We start from the raw sequence: 22,937 nt of genomic DNA on the forward strand, positions 1-22,937 counted from the left end.
CAACAACTCTTACTTAGACTTTAAATTCCTTGAGATTAGGGACATTATCTTTTTTGTTTCTGTATCCCTAGGACAATGTCTACATTAAGTGCTGAATAAACAAATGAACGCCCGTACAGGCGCAGACAGATGAATTACGTGCAGTCTCCTCTGCCCTTGTGTGTCCGCTCCAGCCTTGCGAGTACCGAGAGAGGGACACTGATGCCCTAGAGTTCTTAGAAGTTTTGAAACTACTGGGAGAAAAACCGGGATTACAATTGGAATGGAGAATGGGGGAAGCAGCTCAAAGAGAGGTTAGTGTTGGTTCCAGATAGTTGGAAAATCATAGTACCAGGAATATTAAAATCTTCATAACACAATTATAAGAAAATTGAAAGAGTAACTGCTCTCAGTGATTCTTTTTAGACATTGTGAACATCTGCGACGACTTGCTAGAGCATGACTGTCTTCAGGAGATGGTAGGTCATATACGGAGTACACATACGTATGTGTATACGCTTCTTACCTAAATGATTATACATGCACATTTCCTGAAAAGCCTAGCAATCTGCTAAACTGGGAGATGACAAATGTGGTTCCCTTTCCAAAGACCTAGAGAGGAACAGGCTACAAATTTGAGGAGGTGGATCAACTCTATAACAAAAAGCAGGGACTACATTGAAATGAGTAGCTTCATCCACAGTGTTAAGGAAAGCCTGCTGGAGATTGAAAGAAAAAAGCCTTCAACTTCTCTAATTACCTTAAAAATGTGTGCTTTGAGGATGTGATGTCCCAGTTCAATAGTCTGCTGTCGGTTTAGTTTTCCCTCTTGGCGGGAAAACCAGAAAGCAAGTAATGTGTGACCACTCCTGCAAAGAAAAAGAGACTCATTTTAGAATGTTAATGGTCCCGTGTTCTGCATTGGGTGGGGGACTGTTCAGGTCCATCCAGACGTCCACCGAAACTCTGTCTCATTCAACCAGTTTCTAAGAGAAGGGCACCTGCTGCTGGGCAAATAATGGGTACTGAAAGGTCTCTAACTTTTACCAGTCCTTTACCCAGATCACATGTGTGAATATCACAAAATGTCATTTCTAGTAGGCTTACACCATCCCACACACAGATGGCATTAAAAGATTCATTTTTATATTCTGTCTCTGTGAACTCTCCACTTATTCTACCCATACTTTAAATGTCAGTGCTCCTCAGGATCTCCGTTTTGGTCCCCGTCTGTCCTCTCTCCAGTAGCTCATCCATCCCGAAAGCCTTCACCACCACCTGAGTCTTATTCTTGATCTAGACTTCCGAGACTTCCACCAATATATATCCAATGGTTTGTTGGATTTCTCTGCCTGGAGGTCTCGCAGTACCTCAAGCTCAACAGGTCCCCAGATGGATTTACCACCTCTTCCCCAAGGGAAGTTTGCTTTGATCCCCTCTACCTTCCCTGCAGCTGAGAAACAGGGAGTATTTTCTTTTTGGTACAAGCATTACAGATTGTTATCTCTCGTATGGTATACAGCCGCGATTTCATGCCTCTCCTCTGTGCGACTGCAGGTTTCCAGATGGCATCCACTCCATCTCCTTGATAATGGACCCTTAATCTCTTAAGAGAAAACTCTCTTTTCTGCCTCCCCATGTTGTCTTATCAGCCCATGATACTCAGAACTGCCATGGTTCTCGTAATCATGTGGTCACCTGGTCTGAAGACAAAGCTAACAGAAGGGCTAAGCTAAGAGGACTGCAGAAAAATAGAGCGTAGGCCCTGACTATATGGCATCAGAAGCTCCCCGAAGTTTGGACTTGTTATATGAAATAACCCATTTATACTTTATACATTACTTTATATTTTATTTTATGTATAAAATACATTTATACTCCATTTGAGTTAGGAGTATTCTCATTCTTCTAGCTCAAAGCATCTTAATGGTACGTATTCTTCCTTTAAAGAAGATTTTATTTATTTGAAGGGGGTGGGGGGAGGTGCAGAGGGAGAGGGAGAGAGAAAACCAAACAGACTTCATGCTCAGTGTGGAGCCTCACGCAGGGCTCAATCTCATGACCTTGAGATCAGACCTGAGCCAAAACCAAGAGTCTGATGCCCAACCAACTATGCACCCAGGTGCCCCTGATATATTCCTTTAAGTGTGAATGTATGTATGTACGTATGTATAAAAGATGTGTGTGTATTTCTGTTTACATTAGGACAGAAATTCTGAGTTATTTATATTTCCTGGAGTGCCTAACACAGAGTACTGTATATAAACATTCTCAGTAACATTTTTTGGAAGCAAGAGAAAATTAGGTATTAAAGAAAGGATGCTGGATCACCTTTGGGATGTGCTCTCTTGCCACATTTGCTCTAGGTTGTAGGAACTGCAGACACTTAGAACTCTCTCTCTACTGCCTGCCAGATTAGTGGTCAGCAGAGTTCTTTATGCCACTGGTAACAAAACTCTTCTATTCCTTTCACTTGGAGTGCCATAGAAAAGGGAAATGAAACCACTGTCTCAGTTTCAAGTCTAATGAATTAATCAAAAAGACAGTAAAAAAATAGCAAGTAACTTTCGTTGATGATATTTCCCCAAAAAGACGCCCAAATATCTACTGGATGATTTTCTCTCCTATCGAACACTGGCTACTCTGCCGGGTTTAAACAAATTTGGAGACAACCTCACATTTGTCTGCAAAACAGACAAAATTTCTCTCTTTAAAGAGAAATTTTGTTATAATGATTCCTGGGTAAGTAGTCCCATCCCCTCGTTTTCAGATTCTTTACTGCAGCTTAAAAAAAAAAAAAATCAAAGATAATTAAAAATGTATTTGTTTTGCAGACAAATGTGAGGTTGTCTCCAAATTGACCAAGGTTCTAACCTTGAGTTTCAAGAATTGCTGAATTCTAGTGGATAACATACCAACTTATTTCACTGGATAAGATTAACCATAATGGGAAGGAAGTTATTTAATTGAGAGACTATCTCAGGGAAGTGTAGCCTGCATGGAATCATCAGTATCATCGGAGGGTATGAGCCCAGATTGCTCCACATTCACAAAATCTGGAAATTTCTAATGAACTTTTTTTTTTTTTTTTAAGATTTCATTTATTTATTTGATGGAGAGAGAGATCACAAATAGGCAGAGAGACAGACTGAGAGAGAGGAGGAAGCAGGTTCCCGCCGAGTAGAGAGCCCGATGTGGGGCTCAATCCCAGGACCCTGAGACCATGACCTGAGCCGCAGGCAGAGGCTTGACCCACTGAGCCACCCACGTGCCCCTGAACTTTCATTTATCCTTTGAAAGTCCAATTTAGTTGGTAGGTTATTTCAACAGAGCATATTAGAAGGTGACATGCAACATTTAGGAAAGGCCCTATCTCAAATTCTCAAAGTCCTACCCAGTTATTAACATTGAAATTACTGTAACCTCCCTGCTGTAAGAATTACTGCTTTAAGTGACTCATCCATTGACTCAGCTACATACTACCAGAACCCCTGAATACAAGGCTCTGACCCACTACCTAACCACGCTTCAGGACATTCCCAACAGGGTTAAGATAAAAAACTCAGGTCTGACAAGGAAATGAATTAGACACAGAACTGACATCACCCTAGTGCTTTCGTTTTACTACCATAAGTAAGAAATCCTGGTACGATGTGTGCATTTCTTTAGTATGCACTTCAGCTAGCTCGAGAGGACAGTGCTTGCTTTTGCTGTTGTTGATCTCGCACTAAGGAGAACAGCAAGCAATACGAATCAAAGAAAAGATGAAGGTGACAACTATAGTTCATTTCCTTTTGGACACAAGCATATCACATTATTCATGAAAGAATGGTTCTGATCAGTTCACTGGACTCAGAGTTTATGGTGTTCAGGACACAAAGGAAAACAGCAATTTATATTATATGCTGGCATTTCCATCTGTCCCTTACTGTTTTGATAAGATATGGGGCCACTGGCTAACCTACCATCTGAATGTGTTACACTACACTTGTCTGTGTTTATTTCTGTTTTCTAATTATTTGCTCACTTCCAACCTCACTTCTTTTGACTCTTAGCCTCGCCATTCTCTGAGATTACCAGAAGCCTCTTAATTGGTTGTCTTTGATGGGGCGCCTGGGTGGCTCAGTGGGTTAAGCCGCTGCCTTCGGCTCGGGTCATGATCTCAGGGTCCTGGGATCGAGTCCCGCATCGGGCTCTCTGCTCAGCGGGGAGCCTGCTTCCTCCTCTCTCTCTCTGCCTGCCTCTCTGCCTACTTGTGATCTCTCTCTGTCAAATAAATAAATAAAATCTTTAAAAAAAAAAAAAAATTGGTTGTCTTTGAGCCTTTGAGCTTTATCTTTTTCTTTTCTTCCTCCAGCACTAGGTCCTATTGACTCCCTCCTCTGAAATCTCTTCTCTCGGTATCTGTGACATTGCCCTGATGCTTTTTCTCCCATTTCCTTCAGTGATGTAACTTCTCGGCTTTATTTCCCATTTCCTCTTATTTCATAAGTCTCCTGGCTTCAGCTCTCACAGTAGCGACATCTCTAGCACAGACATATTGTCTTGCTTCTCTAATTGCCTGCTGGATCTCTCGTCCTTCAAATGACCTGTCATATGACACTATCTGAAGTTGAAGCTTTCCCTCAAAACCAAATGTATTTATGGGGCGCCTGGATGGCTCAGTTGTTAAGCGTCTGCCTTCGTCTCAGGTCATGATCCCAGGGTCCTGGGATGGAGCCCCCCATTGGGCTCCTTGCTCGGCGGGAAGCCTGCTTCTCCCTCTCCCTCTGTTGCTCCCCTGTGTGTGTTCCTTCTCTCACTGTGTCTGTCAAATAAAAAACAAAAACCAAATCTGTTTAGGATTTCTTTATTTTTTAATATACTGCCAGTCACTCAGGCATAAAATCTAGCACTTGTTTTTCTCCTCCCTTTATATACTTTCTCTCTTGGATAATTGCAAGAGCCTCGTTCTCTCCTCTGCCTGCTCCCTGGCCCATGTCAATAATCTACAGTGTAGAAACCTGATAAAAAGTCTGCTCAAAATTCTTCAATGGCTTATACTTCCTCCCATATATAATCTAAGCTCTGTAGCATGGTATTCAAAGGCTCTCCGTAATTTGTCCCTTGTCTATTTGTCTCTCTTTACCCTTTTACCTGGTGCTTGTATTTTCAGATAGGGTAAATCATTCTAGGTCTCAAACACACATTCCCTCTGCCTGTAATTCTCTTCCCCATTTAGTTCACAAGGCAAACTTCCTCATTCCTGAAGTCTCAGTTCACACCATCTCCTCCATGAAGTCCTCCCTGGTCCCACCAGACAGACTCAGGGGCTCTTTCCCTCGGATCCTTGTAGTAGGTACACACCCCTATCACACCGACCACAGCACACTACCTGCCTGCATGTCAGCCTTCCCACAAGACTATGGAGGCTGGAAGCCATGTTTTTTTCACATATGTACTCCCAGGCAACAGGAACGCATATTTGTAGAATGACTAAATTAATAATACGGTAAAGTTGCACATGACCTTATCATTTTAAAAATACTTTTTTAGATTCTCACAAACACCTATACTATAGACATAGGACTAAATATTACTCCTGATATTATCATGGAAGACAGAGACTTGGCAAGACTGAAGGACAGCCCCCAACTCACGCGGCTGGGATCAAAGAGAGATGGGATGAGAACCCAGGGTTTTCTGAAACCTAGTTCTGTTAGCACACTGACAAGATTAGCCACTTGGTTTTCATTTCTGTGAAAAATGGGCATTTTTGTGTGAAAAGTCAACCAATATTAAGAACAGTGTATTCCTTTGTATGGTATAAACCCTGAATTCTTAACATAATTAAAATCAGCAATTAATTTTGACATTTTTTGATTGGCATTTTGGGAGAGACTAGTTAGAAAACAGAGGGCGCCCTCATCAGTGTGACATGATTTTAGGCATGACTGAACACAACTATGTCTTCCTTCTATAATTAAAGATGATGGTAATCGAAGTCAACTTTGGTGTGGGTTCGTATGTGATAATAAAGACCAAATGGGGGTGGGGGGTAGCAGCGAAGGCAGAATTATTTCCACACAGCTTATATATAATGAGATCACCTTGTGATTCAAAGCTACATAGCAAATTTCCCTGTCTGCATTCACAGTGCTGCCTCTTCATCTCTGAAGCAAAATCAAAATAGACCCATGTTCAAATCCTGCTTCTGTCCCTTAGAAGCTCTGTAACCTTGGAAAAGCTACTTAACCTCTCTGCAAGACAGGAATAGTGATAACCACCTCTCACGACTGTGGTGAGAGTTAAGTGAGCTATATTAAGTGAGATGTATATTCTCTGTAAGAACTAGGATAGTGCTATGCTTAAGGAATGAATATTAACCATGTGACTTTATACATATTGGCAGGTAACTGTGTGTACAAACAGAACTTTCACTTTTAAATGTGATACCTCATCCTTAAGCCCAATCTTTATCCTTTCACACCTTGACCCCACTGCCTTCAGGACCAAAAGAGAAATCCACATATTTCTCTTTCAGGGAACAGTTACTGTGTATGGGTGCCATTCCCTGTTAGTCAATGCAGGAAAACTTGGTAGCGTAATTTCAGGCAGAGAGGGGAGACGAAGACAGCGAACTGGTCCCTAAGAAATAATGTAACATTTAAGCTAATAGGAGGAATATAAATTTCTCAAGGAGACCAGAGGTTTTTTTCAAGAGGATACTGAATTTTATATTCAAGATGGATTTGCTTTTGAGGTATTTTAGGGAAGAACCAATCACAGGTCAGAGTTGCAGATTCCTCCCCTGGCCCTGTCCCCTCTCCCTTGTCCTAGATGTGTAAGTTCTGATAAAAGGTAGAGCAGGTAGTGTCCAGAAGAGCGAAGGGTCAATCCTATCTCCATTCCTTTTTTGCAGGCATCAACAGCCCCTTGAGATGGATTATTGGACACAAGTGATGCTCCTCCTTGGACACTGACAGATTACAAGGCAGGGAAGAGCTCTTAAGATATTATCAAGATATTATCATTGATAAGATGTTATCAAGAGATAACATGATTAGGGGCGCCTGGGTGGCTCAGTGGGTTAAACCGCTGCCTTCGGCTCAGGTCATGATCTCAGGGTCCTGGGATCGAGTCCCGCATCGGGCTCTCTGCTCAGCAGGGAGCCTGCTTCCCCATCTCTCTCTCTCTCTGCCTGCCTCTCTGCCTACTTGTAATCTCTCTCTGTCAAATAAATAAATAAAATCTTTAAAAAAAAAAAAAAGAGATAACATGATTATCTCTTACATGATAACCCTGTTTCCCTGTACCTCAAGACTTCAGAAGTAGGGAGACTTTTAGAGAAAAAAACCCTTTATAAGCAAGAATCACCCTCCTTTCCCTCCACCTGTTTTAACAGTTTGGAAACTGAAGAATAGTTGTTTTATGCAAAATATATAATAGCATAAAATATATATTGTTTTTCTAATAAATTTTTGCTTAGCACCCCAGGGAGACAGCTAGACTTAAAGTTTCTATTTATAGTAGGGAAACATGCTAACAAATGTTTAACTTAAATATTTCCGACATGGATGTTTTCTCCATTGTTCTAGTCACAGTCACTGATGTGTAGTCACAACATTTCATTAGCTGTTATGTCGAAAGTCGATATACAACACGTTAGTGTTTCAGAGAAACACCACTTAGGTGTTTTGATATTCTTCTGTGCAGGGCTCAGACATGATAAAGTAGTATAGTTACAGAACGCTGCTAAGGTGTTGCTTACAAGCTTAGCTGAACTATCTTATAATTTGGGCAGAAGTAATGTGCGAGGCTGCTGTGGAATGACTTTCTAGCATAGAGGTAGATGTGGGGAATTATTTAGGAGACCTAGTAAGATCAGAATTACCTGGCAAAGAAGGGCAGCTGTCTACAAAAGATCTGCGCTCCCTTCCGCAGTCAACACTTGTTGCTAGGAGGTGGCGACTTGGCCAGGAACCTCGCACTCACTTATTCAAGTGGGGATGCGGATGGAGTTCTGGCTAATGGCATATAGGCAGAAATTATATTCATCACTTCAGACCTGGCCCAGAAGTTTTTTCCTTTGACTTGCGTGACCTTACTTTCTCTTGTGTCTTCTTTTAATATTTCCCTTGTAAATTATTAGTTAGTCCATCATTTCCCCTAGCGTTCAAATATAACTATTCTGTTCACATGCTTCTAAACTTCCTGTTCTATACTCTTAACTTGGGTTACCTTGTTTAGTCCTACAACTTCTGCTGTCAGGTACTTGCTGATGACTTCAAAATCCATTACCCCATGCTTTGACTCTTCTCTTCCTCTATTTTCCAAAGTCACATTCTAAATATACTTGTGCACCTTCCTTGGAGGTAATTCATTAACAACATGTCCAAAACAGGACTCATCTCCTCCCACGAATCCTATTATTCATCCTCCTGCCGTTGCTCATGCTAGGAGCCCTCCTCCCTCAGAATGTTCTATATTGGTCAGTAGTTTCACTTCCCGCCACCATTCAAGGTAAGTTTCACAGTAATTTTTAAGCCCTCCACCCTCAATGGCTGTACACAAAAAAAGACCCAGTGCTTTTGAGTATCTCCAAAATGTCTCTCTCATGTATACCTTGCTCTCTATTCTCACATTGCAGGTCTTGGCATTTCTTACCTACGCTATTGCTATAAACCTCATAACTAGTATTCCTACCTGCACTCTCTCTTCTTCAACTCATCTTCCATACACCACTCATTAGAACTATTTTTTACATCATCAGAGTTACTTAATCATTGTCTCCTTGTCCTTAAAAGGTTATAGAGACTCCCTGTTACTTACAGGATAAATTGTGAAGTCTTAAACATGGCAGTCAAGGCTTTCTTCCTAGTGACACTTCCTTCCATTCATTCTTTCTGATCTCGTGTCTGACTCTCTAATCACATCTTCTCACAACTCAGCAAAGGCATTTCCTATCTTCACACCTGCTTTTGCTCCTGCCCTGACCTTGTCTTCCCTGCCTATAGTGCTCTCCCACTGCAGAGCTGCTTCATGGAATCAACTCATCCTTCAAGATATTCCAGTGGGAATGTCACCTCTTCTGCAAAGCATTTCCTCTTTGTCTAGGTTCCTAGGGTATTCCGTACTATGGCACTATTGTTGGTTGCTTGGGGTCTGGTTCCCCTTTAGAAGGTAATGGCTTTAGTGTCAGGAGGTGTCTCATTTGTCTAAGTTTCTCTAGTGGATAGCACAGTCCTCGGTGTAGAGTAGAAGTTCAATAAATGTTTCATGAATGAATCCATGCTAAGCAGATGGGGTCAAGAAAAAGAAACACAAGGACTTGCAGGTCTGCTTTCTAACTCACTAACCTACTTTGGCCTTGAATTTGCAGGCATCTCTGTTGCCACTATTTCACTGTGAAGGAGTAGAACTATAACTCAAATATTGACAAGAGACTGACATTCCTGATCCTTCTCACCTCTCATCTTAAAATCTCTGCCTGCAGCCACACTTTGGTGGTTGCTGCCTTACAGTCTGCTTGTTGCTATCAATTCTCAGCAAATGACACCCACACATCTTTGCAAAAATTTCTTCCATCTTTAGCTTATCAGTTGGTAACTGCTTTGGCATGTTCTCGTCATGGTTTTCTCATGGCACCTGGATACCAAATACATTGCTAGTCAGCTTGTCCTACTGTTTCAGATTCAACGTGGAAGTGAAATCAAAGACCTGGATGAAGTCAACCCCAAGTCGCAGACTGTAAAAGTAGACTGTGCCCAGGATCTGCCTTCGTAGAAGTGGGTGGAGCAGCGTTCCATCTTTTAAAATACGGAATCTGGATAGAGATCTCCTGCTTTCTCCCACTTCACCCCACAGTTTCCTATAGCCCTTCTGTTCTGTTAAGGCATCACTGGCCTGGGGAAAATGGATACTCGTCCTCTGACAATGAAGTCTTTGGGCAGTTGGCAGGGATCTGTGAAGCAGAAGAGCTATGGCTCCACTGACTTGTCACAATTTAGAACAATAGCAGCAGGCACTGAAGATTTATCACGTCGCTCTTCCTCCCCCATGCTGCTCGCTCATTGTTTATACCTCTAGCCTAGCACTCTGCCTTGGTTTATAGCGAGTTGTAAATGTGTCTGTTAAAACCACTAACCAGTAAGTCCTAGTAGACAGATCTATCTAACTTACATCTCGTCAGTGCTTAACACAGTCTTGAAAATATTACTTAATAACTGTTCATTGGACCCTTGTGGAAATGCGTGTCTTCACTCATTCCTGACACATGGTGACAGAGTGAACAAAAGACACTATTGAGCTGTCGGAAGAGTTTCACAAATATTTTTAGTTGCAAGCTTAGAATTAGTTATCACTTATCATTCCTTTGTTTACTTAATTCATTATTTTAAAAAGTATTTACTGAGTGCTGTGTGCCAGGTACCGTATTAATCACTAGGAAGCCCAAGGTGAGCATGACAGAAAGGGTTCCTGTCCTCATGAGTGCGCTCATATTCTATAGGGGAAAATGGATCATAGAAACAAGTATTCACATACAACAAATTAATAGTAGATTGTGACAACTGTTAGGAAGGAAGTATATAGGTTGCTATGATGAAGAAAACAAGGAAGGACTTCCTTATATAAGGTGACAAATGGAAGTCTGAGGAGATGGCAGTTTTAAGCTGAGATCTGAGGAGGACTGAGAGATCTTGCCATGTGAAGAGCCAGGGAAAGTGAGGTCCAGATGGCGGGAATTGTTAAGTGCGAAGGCCCAGAGGTGGGAGAGAGCTTAGCAAGTTCTGGGAATTAGCAGGCGATCAGTTATGACCAGAATATCAGGGAGAATAAGAGGGAAAATGAAGGAGCTCAATTTAAAAAGGTGGGCGGAAGATACCTTTGTTATAGAAGGCTTTGAAGTAGATATTAAAGGATTTTCATGAGGAAGTTACATGGTTGGATTTATGCTTTCAAAAAAAAAAAAATGATTGTCGCTGCTGGTGAAAAATGGATAGAGGGGAGGCTCTCCCTAGTGAGGAGGTTAAAGCAGTTCATGTGAGAACCGAGGGTGTGATCTGCAGAGGTGGAAACAAGTCAGGGAACACTTATGATAAAATTGGAAGGGCCGGGGCGCCTGGGTGGCTCAGTGGTTTGGGCTGCTGCCTTCGGCTCGGGTCATGATCTCAGGGTCCTGGGATGGAGCCCCGCATCAGGCTCCCTGCTCCACAGGAAGCCTGCTTCCCTCTCTCTCTCTCTCTCTCTCTCTCTCTCTGCCTGCCTCTCTGCCTACTTGTGATCTCTGTCTGTCAAATGAATAAATAAAATCTTAAAAAAAAAAAAATTGGAAGGGCCAAACCAACTGGATATGCTCATGGTGGCTGCGTGAATACATGTCTCACAGCTGTGGGTTCTTACGGTTGAGAGGACAGGCTTTTAGTGCTGATTCTACCAAATGTGGAGATCTAGCTGCTTTCAAAAGTCTCTAGAGACAGTTGAGTAAGTTGCTGCAGTCACAAAAAAGAAAATGCACTGTCATGTCCCCCTAAGCTGGTGAGAACTACTTCTGATTGCTGGGCCATTAATCTTGGTTTGACAACCTAGGAAAGCCTGTGGAATTGCCATCTTTTCATGCAGCCAGTGTTGCTTCAGTACTCATTAATAGGACCAATAGGCCTCTATCTCCTATGCTAGTTTTGGTACCAAAACTTTTCCTTAACTGCCTGCTCTACTTCTTCCTATTTTTGTTTTTTTTTAGTGAAATTGTTTTAATCAGCATTTGCTATTCAGGGCATAACCACTTAAAAAAATACATATAAATACATATATAATTTTAAACATATAAAGCAATATTACTTTCTTGTAGCAAAATCAAATATAGGACAATACAAGCCCTTTTTGTATTTTCTTCGGTTGACTCTTCTGCATGCTTTCCAAATCATAAAAGAATGCTCTCTCTCCATCTTATAATAACTATGTCTCTGTATATTTATTAACTTAGGAAACTTCACATGAGTTTTTATGACAGTAAGAATGATTACTAGCTTTCTCCAAACTTAATTTTGGATTTGGAAAAGGGGAAAAAAAAGAATTACCATTGCCCATCTTTGAAGGTATAAGAGCTTTAAAGATGGGAATGGTTTGTCTATTCAACTAATAGACGTGGGTCCCACGATTTCTACTGAGAGAAAACAAATTTTTAAAGTTGAAGGACATTCATGCAATTGGCAAACTGGACATAGTCCAAGATATAATTAGATTTTATCTAATATCTCCCTTGCATTAAATCACAACCATGACCTTAGGTGACTAGAATAATACTTCAGATATGAGTCTCACATTTATTCTTTTTTTTTTTTTTTTAAAGATTTTATTTATTTATTTGACAGAGAGAGATTACAAGTAGGCAGAGAGGCAGGCAGAGAGAGAGGAGGAAGCAGGCTCCCCGCTGAGCAGAGAGCCTGATGCGGGACTCGATCCCAGGACCCTGAGATCATGACCTGAGCCGAAGGCAGCAGCTTAACCCACTGAGCCACCCAGGCGCCCGAGTCTCACATTTATTCTTGATGCCAATAGGGAGTTAGAAACTGGATAAGATAATAAGGGAAAATTTATTGGCAAATTAGACAAATCTCTAATAATATTACACACGAATGAAATCTCTCCTTGGAAGTACACACTCAGATTGTGACATCAGAAGACTAAGTTCCCCCCAGTGATAGAAAGGAATTCGAAGTGTAGCAGATGTAGACCTGGCACAGAGATTAGAGAGTTAATATTTCCAGGCAGGTAAGATCATCTACTAATAGTCAAAAGCTAGTAAAGGATATATACCACCTTTTGCCTTGCTGTAACTCTTCCAGACCTCCTAAGGGCTGATGTGGTTCCAGACCCTTTTTTCCTTCCCATGATCTGTTACTTTGCTGAATTCTTTCCTACTGCTTTTAGAAAGCAGAACCTATTTCCAATGTAAGAGTTCGTTGTAGGAGCCTGCAATGGCTATCAGCAGTAACCCAGAGTTCATGCTTCAGTGAGGGCAAGGTTAAATGTCATCTTGCCCGGAGGCTCATGTCTGGATTAGAACAGTCAGATCACCTTGGCCCTGCAGCTCCCCATTCTGTGGTTACTTCAGACCCATGTATTCTTTAAGAAGGCCGGCCGTGCAGGTCCTCTGCACAGAGTTCGTTTTCCCTTTTAGGGGGAATGCCTTCTTTTTGCCTTAGGCAAACTGCTTCTCCTCTGATGGTATGCTTTGTGGCATGGATTCTGGAGCATCAGGGGTTCAATATGTAACTCACGGGCTAACATTGACCCAAATAGTTAGGAAAAACCTCAACAGACCATGTATTATAAGACACCAATTCTAGTCAGAGAGAGTCAAGTAAGTACTCAACTATCCTCACAGGATTTGTGCAGCCCTTCCCCCTCTTCGCCTGCCATAAAGTTTGCTTCTCTTAGTTTGAGGAAACCAGGTCGACCCAGATGAGGCTCCCAAATCATTACTTCATTAGGTCATAGTGATTCAGTTACTCAAAGAAAGTTCACAAACCTCATGCGTTTTATTCAAACAGTTAAAAATAAGATAACTGAGTCTTCTGATCTTTTTATAAAGATCTTACATGTATCTTCCTATATATATATATGTATATATACAAACACTGATCTGTGAGCTGTTCCTATGGAAAGGGAGGCTAGAGACCGTGAAGACAAAGATAGTGAAGAATGGAAACCAAAAGTGGGTGGGGGTTCATGCAGAAATATTACGCCTAACGCCCTGCAGAAATATTAAGCAGCAAGGGCCAGCAGCCCCCAACTGTTTACTCTCCCAGCCTCAAATTTCAATGATCAAAGTTATCAATAGGTTAGATAACAAAGACTGATGGCTCTTCTCAAACACCTTACTTGAAATGCACAAGTTGGTTCAAATGGGTTTGCTCTCTTCCTCTTATTAACATAATAGCAGAGATTAGTTTATAAGATTAGTGAGTTAATCTGATATCTCAGTGCCTGAGGGAATAAAATATAAGATGGATTAATCTCAGAGTATGACAGGATATGACAGTGATGAATAGTGGGAAACAGAGAGCAGAATAAGATGGTGAAGTCTAAGGTTTGTCAGGGCTTCAAGAGGCATATTTTTATCCAGAATGTAAATCCAAAGTTTTAGAAGTTCTGATGTGATAAAAAAAAAAATTTCAGTGATGCTCTGCTTACAGTTCAACACACACACACCCCCATCCTGTTACCAAGCTAAGAAAAGACATCTATAACTCATCTCTTTCTGTGACAGTTATATGTTCATGCAACATTAGGTCATTCTCTCTGGGATGTCGGAGCTGACATCCTGGGACAACAGGCCATCTGATAGTTAAAATAAGGAAAACTCTATCTCAGCTGTAGCACTGACCTCTGGCTCTGCTATTTCCTCTTTTCTGCACCATCCTCAGATTATAGACTCCCTTCAGCTTATGTGGGTGGCCTATTTCTGAGGAAGATCAACTACTTTTTGGCTTCAGTACAGAATATTCTCCTCTGTGTCTACTTCCCTAGTAAGGTCAGCAAGTTCAGGGTGAACGAGTGAGTGTTGAAAGCCTGGGAAGATGGACTCGAAGAGCCAGAGACGTTCTGTTGCCTCTGAGAGTTCTCCTGAACACGGAGACAGGCCTTCAGCATGGGCTTACGTGGTGTGATTTTGGAGGCACTGAATTGCTCTCTCTGGTCTACTGAAATACGTGCAATGCTCTGGAGAGAAACCAGGGAGAAACAGAAGAACAGAAGAGCAGACGGGGAATGTACAGGAAGTAGAGGCTGAAGGCCACAAAGCCAAACCCTGCTTTGAAAGAGTCCCGCTAATCAGACTGCCTGAAATGGAAAGCAATTACAGCCAGTTTCTCTGAAAGGCCAGCTTGGGCTTTGCCAATAGCATTAAACTCTTAGTGAATTTCCATCTCATTGACCCAGGGGGCCTCAAACTCTGAGATCAATACTTCAGTAACAAAGCTGGTGCCAGACAGTGCTGGGCAGAAGGCTGAATTCCAACTGAAATGAAATGTGAGGAAGCTTTTTTGATAACTCCTGGTCCTACTATTTTATTCTCTCTGCCATTAAGTGATATATGATGATCCCTCAGCAGCTCTGCATGTTATTCAATCACCAGGGAACAGACTACAAAGCATAGAAGTTAGAAGTGTTTGCTTGTCCCCGTGTATCAGCTGGTTGCCAAGATGTTTCTGGTTAATAAATCATGTTGAGAAGGTAAGCCTGTAAAGTCATGATATGGCTACAAAATATCATATTTTCTCCTTTTGGAGCCCCTGAGGGTTTTATCTGTTGTAAAGATACTGTTAATTCAGTGGTAGCCTGGTTGCCTTGGACCTCGGCATTCAATTCTCTGAGATGTTCCAGAAAAAGAGAGAGCGGATCAACTAGCAAAGTTTCTCTGGAAATAGATTTCTAAGTTTTCATGAGGCAATTCTAGATTGGTCTCTTTTTATTAAATATGTGGCTGCCAACTCTGTGTACTAAGGATTATAGCAGTACTGTGGGATTTATAATAAAATACTCTTGGGAATGTCATACAATTTATAGAAGAAACTCAGACTCAGTTTTTTTTTTTTTTTTTTTTTTTAAATCTTGTACTCCTGAATACTAATAGCAGAAGACTACTGCTGCCTATCGAATTAGCCACAGGATTTAGTTAAGGTATATCTAAAGGGTCTATTACTGCAAAGGCAGGAGTAGAGAGAAGAACATTCCTTGAACACTTTCTTTGTACTCTGTACTATTTTAGGTATTATACTACATGACCTCTTTAGTTCTCAACAACTCTAGGAATTATCTCTTTTACATAGGTAAGAAAATGGTCCCAGAAACATAAAACTCTCCAAAGGTCACAGTTCCAGGAAGAAATACGATTTACATGCAGGTAATGACTCAAAAATCCATGTTCTTTCCACTAGAGCTTGTTTCTTTAAAAGTTCCTGTCTCAGGGAAAATACCAAAATACCACAGAATCTCCTGCCTGGCTTAATATCTTCATCAGAATCTGGAACTAATTTTCTAACAAACTGGCATGAAGTAGGCTGGACGGCATGGCCACAAGCACAGTTGTGTCCAGTAAGGTTGGGTAAAGAAGACGCCAGGAGAGAAATAAAACCCCAGCATGGTCAGAGAGGTTTAGTCTCTCTGATGAGCCACGGATGGAGGCACAGTCAAATGTGGCCTCTCTTCTTTCTGGGCCAAAGCAAGTTCTGCTTTTGCCAGCTATGTCGTTGGTGTCTTCTTTGTTTCCAGGAAGGCAGGGATAGGTCTGCTTTGGGAAATACCAACTCTGTTAAAGGAATAATTCTTTTATAAAAAGGTAGTGTGGAGTAGAAAGCAAACCTCACTAGGATGCTAGAGATCTAGGTTCTACCCAAGAGAATGGGAAACAGTTTCACACCTAGTCTGGCATATTGCACTGAGAAAGAGTGTTAAGTCAAGGTCAAGTTGATGAGGTGAGAGCGCTGGGTGTGCGCAGCTGCAGGGCAAGGGAGAGGTGGTATGTACTACATACCTGCCATTCTTTTTCTAATCCTTCTTCCTTTCCCCCACCTATTAACTTGGTGACTTCCAGCACTGATTCAACATTTTAAGGCCTTTTTAAAAGGGGACCATTGTAAAATAGGGACAATGGTAACTTATTTATCTATAAGGAGAGCAGCTAGGCCAGCTGACCTCTTCAGGTCTGTTTAGCTATGAGGTTTAAGAGTCCATTTTCCAGCATAAACCTCAGCACTGGATGGGCTCTAATGGGCTTAGTCACTGGTGGCTTTAAAAGTGGTATGGCTTTTAAAAGGGCAATTGCAATTTTAAAGCAATTTTGGTCTAAGTCAAAGAGATGAACAATATATGAATTCTTTCTTCATATTGGAAGAACACTGAAGAAGTTTATGAAATGGCTAAATTAGTTATAACCTGGGTTCAGTAGCACAAAGAAAATTATTTAGGAATATATAGTACGGTAGGAGGGTATTTTAAATATCTATGCAGAGTTTGAGTCTTACGGAAATAACATTGTGAAAAAATAAACCTCATTACAGCCTTGACTGGGGAAGAAACAGAGATGATGTTGCCTTTGCGTGAAATGTTCAATGAAGAACACTTCTCATTGCTTTCAATACCCATGCTCCATGCAATCAATACAAAATAGGCTCAGAATTGCTTATTACAGGTGATGGCTTACCTGGGATCACAGAGAAATTTGGTTTTCTCTCCTTCTTCTCTCCAGATAAGCCACTCTCGAAAAGAAGGATGTACAAACATACGAGTCATGTCTCTGCGTTTGATTAGGAACATGGAGAGGTTCTCCATTCTCTGCTGAAAATCCTCCCATTCTAGGGTGCCTTCAATGCTACCAGCATTGATGGCCTGGAAGATATGTTCGTCAGTCAGTGGGTGCAGAGAGGCCACTGCCACATTCAGGAGAGGCATCACCCGGTCAAAGGAAGACTGGGTGGGGAACTTCATATTACACTGGAGCAAATAAACCTCCGAGAGCGAAACAGGAACTACTTTGTAGCTAGAGCTCTTTAACACTAGATAGCCTTTCTCTATGAGGTCAAATGTGAGTTTCAGGTATAAATAGGACCCTTGACTGAGGGTCTTGAGGTGAGAACTGAGTTTGCCAAATGTAGTATTGTCCATTTTGCCATTAAGTGAAATGTTATTCTGGATCTCTGAGCTGCTGTGTATCCGGTGCAGGATGTAAGCCTGCAGATCCTGGTCTATGGCTTCGTTCTCTTCTAGTCGATCCAAAAAAATCCTATGGAAAGGCAGCAGCTTGGTAATTTCCTAAAACAGATGGAGAGAGAGAGAGAGACAGAAAGACCTTCAGTTTCCCCTAACTCTTGTGATACACTCTGAGGTCCACACATTGATACTAAACTTCCGAGTGGCCGAAGAGGGAAACAGGATCAAGTATCAGTATCCATAGGTTAAAACACATCTGTTGCACAGAGGGGACACCATTTTTTCTAATGTTGAGACTTGAGATAAATTTTTATGGGTCTTCATAAAGGCTACCTTCGGAGTGATTTAACGATCAATATTCTAAATAACACTCCTAAGGTGAAGGGAAAATGGAGCGCCATATAACTCTTTTGTTGTAGTTTTTCTCAGTGTAAACCATGGCATAATGTCAAAGTACAATTCAGTAAGAGAAATGCATGAGGACTCAAAGAACACCATATAAAAATGTGCTTTTCCAACCTTCCTAATAGGATGACTACATTTTAATGGAGACTTTTTGCAGAGGCCTTAGCCCAAAGGAATACTTCTAATATGTTTGGTACCTTGGTGATGTGCTGGAAAGTAGACTGGGGAAAGGTGATAGGACTTTGTGGTTACCTATGCTCTGGATTATATTTTATCTGCATACAGACTTTGGTCCTCTAAGTATCTATTTTCTTCTGCATCAGTTTCTTTTTCTCTACTGGATCACACAGACGAATGGCACCGCAATCCCTCCCCCCAAATACTATCTTATATCTCTGTCTCCATTTTTAGCAAAACTTCACAGAAGAGTTTCCTTATTTCCTATCTCTTGTTCCTCCTTCCCATTCTGTCCTCTATTTGCTGCAATCAGACTTCAACCGCATCATTTCACTGAAATGGTTCTTGCTAAGGTTTTATGTAATTTTCGCCTCGCCTGGATGAGGCCTAACCTGTGTTTCCGACTTAGTCCTCTCCCCTGAGCTCTTATCGTATACCTTGGTCTACTCGACATTTACATCATCAGGATGTTGTATAGACAAACTTAACATGGCTAAATCAGAACTAATGAATTTTGCCCCCTGCCACAGAAACCTCCCCATTTCAACAAACAGCATCACTACCAAGCCTACCACCAAATTATAGGTGTCTGTGATCTTTCTCTTTTCCTCATGCTGGCATTTGCCCAACTGTTCACCAAAATCCCATGTTTTGAATCTTCTTTCTTGCTCACCCTACATTCAGCCCATCATTAAGTCCTTTTGATTCTCCTTCAAAGTATAATCCAAGTATGACCACTTCACAGGGTCCCTATGACCACTCTAGTCTAAGCCACCATCACCTTTCGCCTATACTGTTCCTATTCTTGATCCCCTTCATTTTATTATCTTTGTGGCCAGGAGCCAAAGAAATCTTTTAAAAAGGCAAATCAGATCTCATTATTTTGCCAGGCTCCTGGGAGAGGGCTTTCCCAATCCCCTGTCTAAAATAACTATCTCTTTATCCTATTTGTCTTCATAAAACCAATACTATCTAAAATTTTAATATACATTTAATTTTTCACTTAGTTTTCATTTGTGTTCCTCACTGGAATATAAGCTTTATGAGGGCAGCGACAGAATTTGTCTTGTTTACTGCTCGATCTTCAGCTCCTAGGAAGTGCCTGACACATGTGAAGTACTGAAGAAATGTCTGTGGAAATAATGAATGATCAAATATGAGTTTTTTTTTTTTTTTAAAGACCTATGAATTATTTCACTGTCAGAGCTGAATGAAAATAAGAAAATTCTTGGTCGAAGTGAATGAAGTATCTGGGAAGTTATTATAGGTCTTGAATTATGAGGACACTGAAATTTTGACTTTGTAGATTAGTATGCATAGTAGTACTTTTCCTGTCCTTTGGCATAGCTGAAAAGTTAAAGTCATTTGTCAAGTCATACTTAAAATGTCTTTTGAGATTGCACATGGTCTTATGTAAAAATACAAATGAGAAGAACATCTCCTAAGCATACATTTAGTAAAACTAGTCAGAGATTGTGTTCCTGGAAGTTTCTTTTTTTCATCCTTCTTCTTTAACAATCAAGTTACTGACCAGTAACAACAGATTACACAATTTTTAGTTATAAAGATGCATTTACATTGATTTATCCACATCCTTTAATTTAAATTACTTTGGGATTAATAACGCACATCTGTAAGGTGGTGGCCAGCATTGTAAGTACGGTTTCTGATCAAAGAAGGGAACAAAGCTAATTGGTCCACATGCAGGAGTACCACTAAGTCCCTGGGAGAGGGGAAAAGGAAGGAGAAGCTGTTTTCTGCACACTAGTAATTATTACACATGGGCTATATCAAGATAGTGGGATAGGTGTATTATATGTGAGACTTTGATGCTTAACAAACAAGGCAATGGTTAGGCAAAAAAAAAAGGTAGAAGAAATTCTGTTCCAAACCAAGTATGAGTATGTAAGGAATAGGGGACACCAACTCAGCTACAGTGAGAACAAGGTTTTATGTAATCTTGTGAGAGATTAGGTGGAGTCATTTATCCTTAGCCCATATGTCTTTGCAGGCTTAGTCCTACATTTCTAGTCCTTCTTCCAGGCCATTAAGTGATCATTGGGAGAGGATGGAAGGTAAAAAAGATTAAAAAAAAAATCTTATCTCCCAGTTGTCGTACATTTAATCTAAAGCCTTAATACTGCCAATATTTCTTAGAGGAAGGTGTACACTGTCCTGTTATAGAAAAGTTGTTCAAGTTGAAGCAGAGGGGAAGGATAAAATCTGACTCTAAATGGCAGACAGAACTGGGCTTTACATGGCATTAAATGATTAAAAAAAAAAAAAAAGTCAAACCAAAGTCAAACAGCAAATTAGAGTGTTAGGGACTGAATTTGTATTGCTATGTTAAGGAAAAAGTCTAGAAAAATGGACTTTCTTTTCATTTAATTGAGGGATACTTTATCAAAACTTATCCAAAGCAATGGGAATGCTATCCCACCTAGCCCACTATGTAAGAGAGGCAAACATATACAGAGACCGCTCTCTCTAGATCATCTGATCTCTTACTCTCAAAATATACTCTTAGGGAATTATTCTTGCTAGTGCTCCAGGACATGGTAGAGGTGTTAAAAAAAAAACAAAACAAAAACGCAAACACAAAAAACAACTTACCACTAAAGGAACACAGATCTAGAACTTTGTTTGTTTAAGCACTCTGCAAGAGAAATATGGTCCCAAAGCAAACAAACACATACCTGTAAACTGGTCCTAACTGTTACAATTAGCTTGAGCCAAGAAGGAAATTTTCCAATCATTTTACTCAGAAATGAAACAATTGTATCCCCATAATCCGGTTTGTGAAATTCTGCTTCATTTAATCCATCAATTAGGATGATGAAATCTTCATCTGGGATTTTTCTCTCTGAGGCAGAAAGAAACAGATTACTTAATAGTTACCAAGTGGATAACTGAGTTCTTTTTGGGTCTTTGACCAAGTATCTGTTTGGGGAAAAAAAAATTAGAAAAAGATCTCTTGTGTGTTTACTAAATGTTCAGGGTATATAATTTATTATAAAGACAAAGAATAATTTATTTAGTGAATTCATTTTGTTTTTACCAGAGGTGAAAGTTTTATAATATATATAACATATGAAGTGTCTGTATGATCATCATCTCCCCTATGTTATCAGTTGTGTGACAGACTGAACAAGACATTTGTGAAAATATGCACATGGAAATTCATTTTTCTCCCAATCTTGAAAATACTGAAAATAATGTGTTGTTTTTTTCTATCTGATAGCATTAAAGAGAACAGAGTCACATGTTCCTTTGGGAATTCCTTCTCATACCCCCCACCTGCCCCTATGAAAAAGGTTTAATGTGAAATCCAAAGCAGTATATATGCCTTCATGTGAATGTGTAGTGGGGAAGAGGGGGTGGAACAAAGAGAAAAAATCCGAGCCAAAAGAGAGATCGCAATAAGGAAGGTTGGATCCCAAGATCTTACAGACTAGCAGCTTCCTACACTGCACCTAATGCAGCTTCAGTGGGGCCAGACCCTTGTGTGATCTTCCCAGGAAGAAGGAGTCAATGGGAAAGACAAATATGTGCCACTTTCATGTTTAGTTCCCTCCTGAACTCTATATTCTCCCAGCTTGACAAAATCAGTTTATCTTCAGGGCTAGGCTGTAGAAAAAGGGTTGGAGGGTTTTCAGGCTTCCACTCTCATTAAATGCTTAGTGATTCTTGAACCACAGTGAACAAATTATAGAGATTAAAATGTACACTTTAGTACAAATGAATTGCAAGTAGTAAGTAAAAATTACTACATTTGACCCTTAAACAACATGGCTTTGAATTGCATGGGTCCACTTACATGTGGATTTTTTTAAGATAAATACAGTATAGTACTGTAAATGTGTTTTCTCTTCCTTATGACTTTCTGAAATAACTTTTTTCTCTAGCTTACTTCATTGTGAGAATACATTACATAATATATACATCATACAGAATATGTGTTAATTGACTGTTCATGTTATTGGTAAGGCTTCAGGTCAACAGTAGGCTATAAATAGTTAATTTTGTGGGGAGTCACAAGTTGTATGCAGGTTTTTGTTTTTGTAGGTGTCAGTGACCCTAACCTCTGGGTCGTTTAAGGATCAACTATGGATAGTAGGACTTAACAGGTTCTGCAAGGAGGAAAGCAGGGGGAAGAAAGAAGTCACTGAAATGGAACACAGGTTATATCTGAGTCTGAGGAGGAAAAGAGGAAGTTGGGGACAGAAGGAAAAGTCCATGGACTTCTGTACAAGACTAGCTCTTTTAAGAGTCAAGACCAATTGAAAACACATATTTTGGTTTCCTACTTGAAAATATGCAGATTTTTTTCATGATTAATAAAACTTTCTATTTCTCCCCTAAAGTACAAGCTTTATGTTATAGCAATTTAATTTTAATATCCTAAGGACTGTAAGTCAGTTCTCAAATTATGAAGAATTTTAACTATTACTTTCATCTGGTGACTCTGAAATGAACTATGGATTCCAGCTCTGCTAACAATGATTATTAATGAAATGACATCCTTAATGACATAGTACTAAGAAAAAACATTCCTATAGGGAGTCCAAAGAATTAAGAAAGACAAAAAAGTTGTTTGGAACTAATGGACTGACCCACAAAAGCAGGGGCTCTTATGTTCTTGATTTCGATGACCCTGGCACCCATAATTATAATTGTGCCTT

The 22,937-nt window shown here is 40.4% G+C and overlaps 1 protein-coding gene and 1 long non-coding RNA gene across 15 annotated transcripts in view; one reads left to right on the top strand and one right to left on the bottom strand.

The window, feature by feature from the left end:
• The window catches only part of LOC131815531 (uncharacterized), a 40,869-nt gene extending 39,242 nt beyond the window's left edge, over positions 1-1,627 (top strand). Inside the window, exon 10 of one of the 3 annotated variants that reach the window (XR_009347775.1) lies at positions 72-1,624. This is a non-coding gene — a long non-coding RNA (uncharacterized LOC131815531). Of the gene's footprint in view, positions 1-71 lie in introns of all 3 variants that reach the window. The other 2 variants (XR_009347774.1, XR_009347776.1) reach the window with 2 other exon arrangements.
• TANC2 (tetratricopeptide repeat, ankyrin repeat and coiled-coil containing 2) overlaps positions 1-22,937 on the bottom strand; it is a 363,508-nt gene that overhangs the window by 46,351 nt on the left and 294,220 nt on the right. For all 12 annotated transcript variants that reach the window (XM_059147239.1, XM_059147241.1, XM_059147247.1 and 9 more), the window contains 3 exons: positions 20,952-21,118; positions 17,168-17,775; positions 740-848 (listed from right to left, as the gene is read on the bottom strand). In XM_059147239.1, the coding sequence (XP_059003222.1) occupies positions 740-848; positions 17,168-17,775; positions 20,952-21,118 (884 nt within the window). The remainder of the gene's footprint in view (positions 1-739; positions 849-17,167; positions 17,776-20,951; positions 21,119-22,937) is intronic.

Source organism: Mustela lutreola, chromosome 15 (genome assembly GCF_030435805.1).
Source record: "Mustela lutreola isolate mMusLut2 chromosome 15, mMusLut2.pri, whole genome shotgun sequence".
NCBI classification, from domain to species: domain Eukaryota; kingdom Metazoa; phylum Chordata; class Mammalia; order Carnivora; family Mustelidae; genus Mustela; species Mustela lutreola.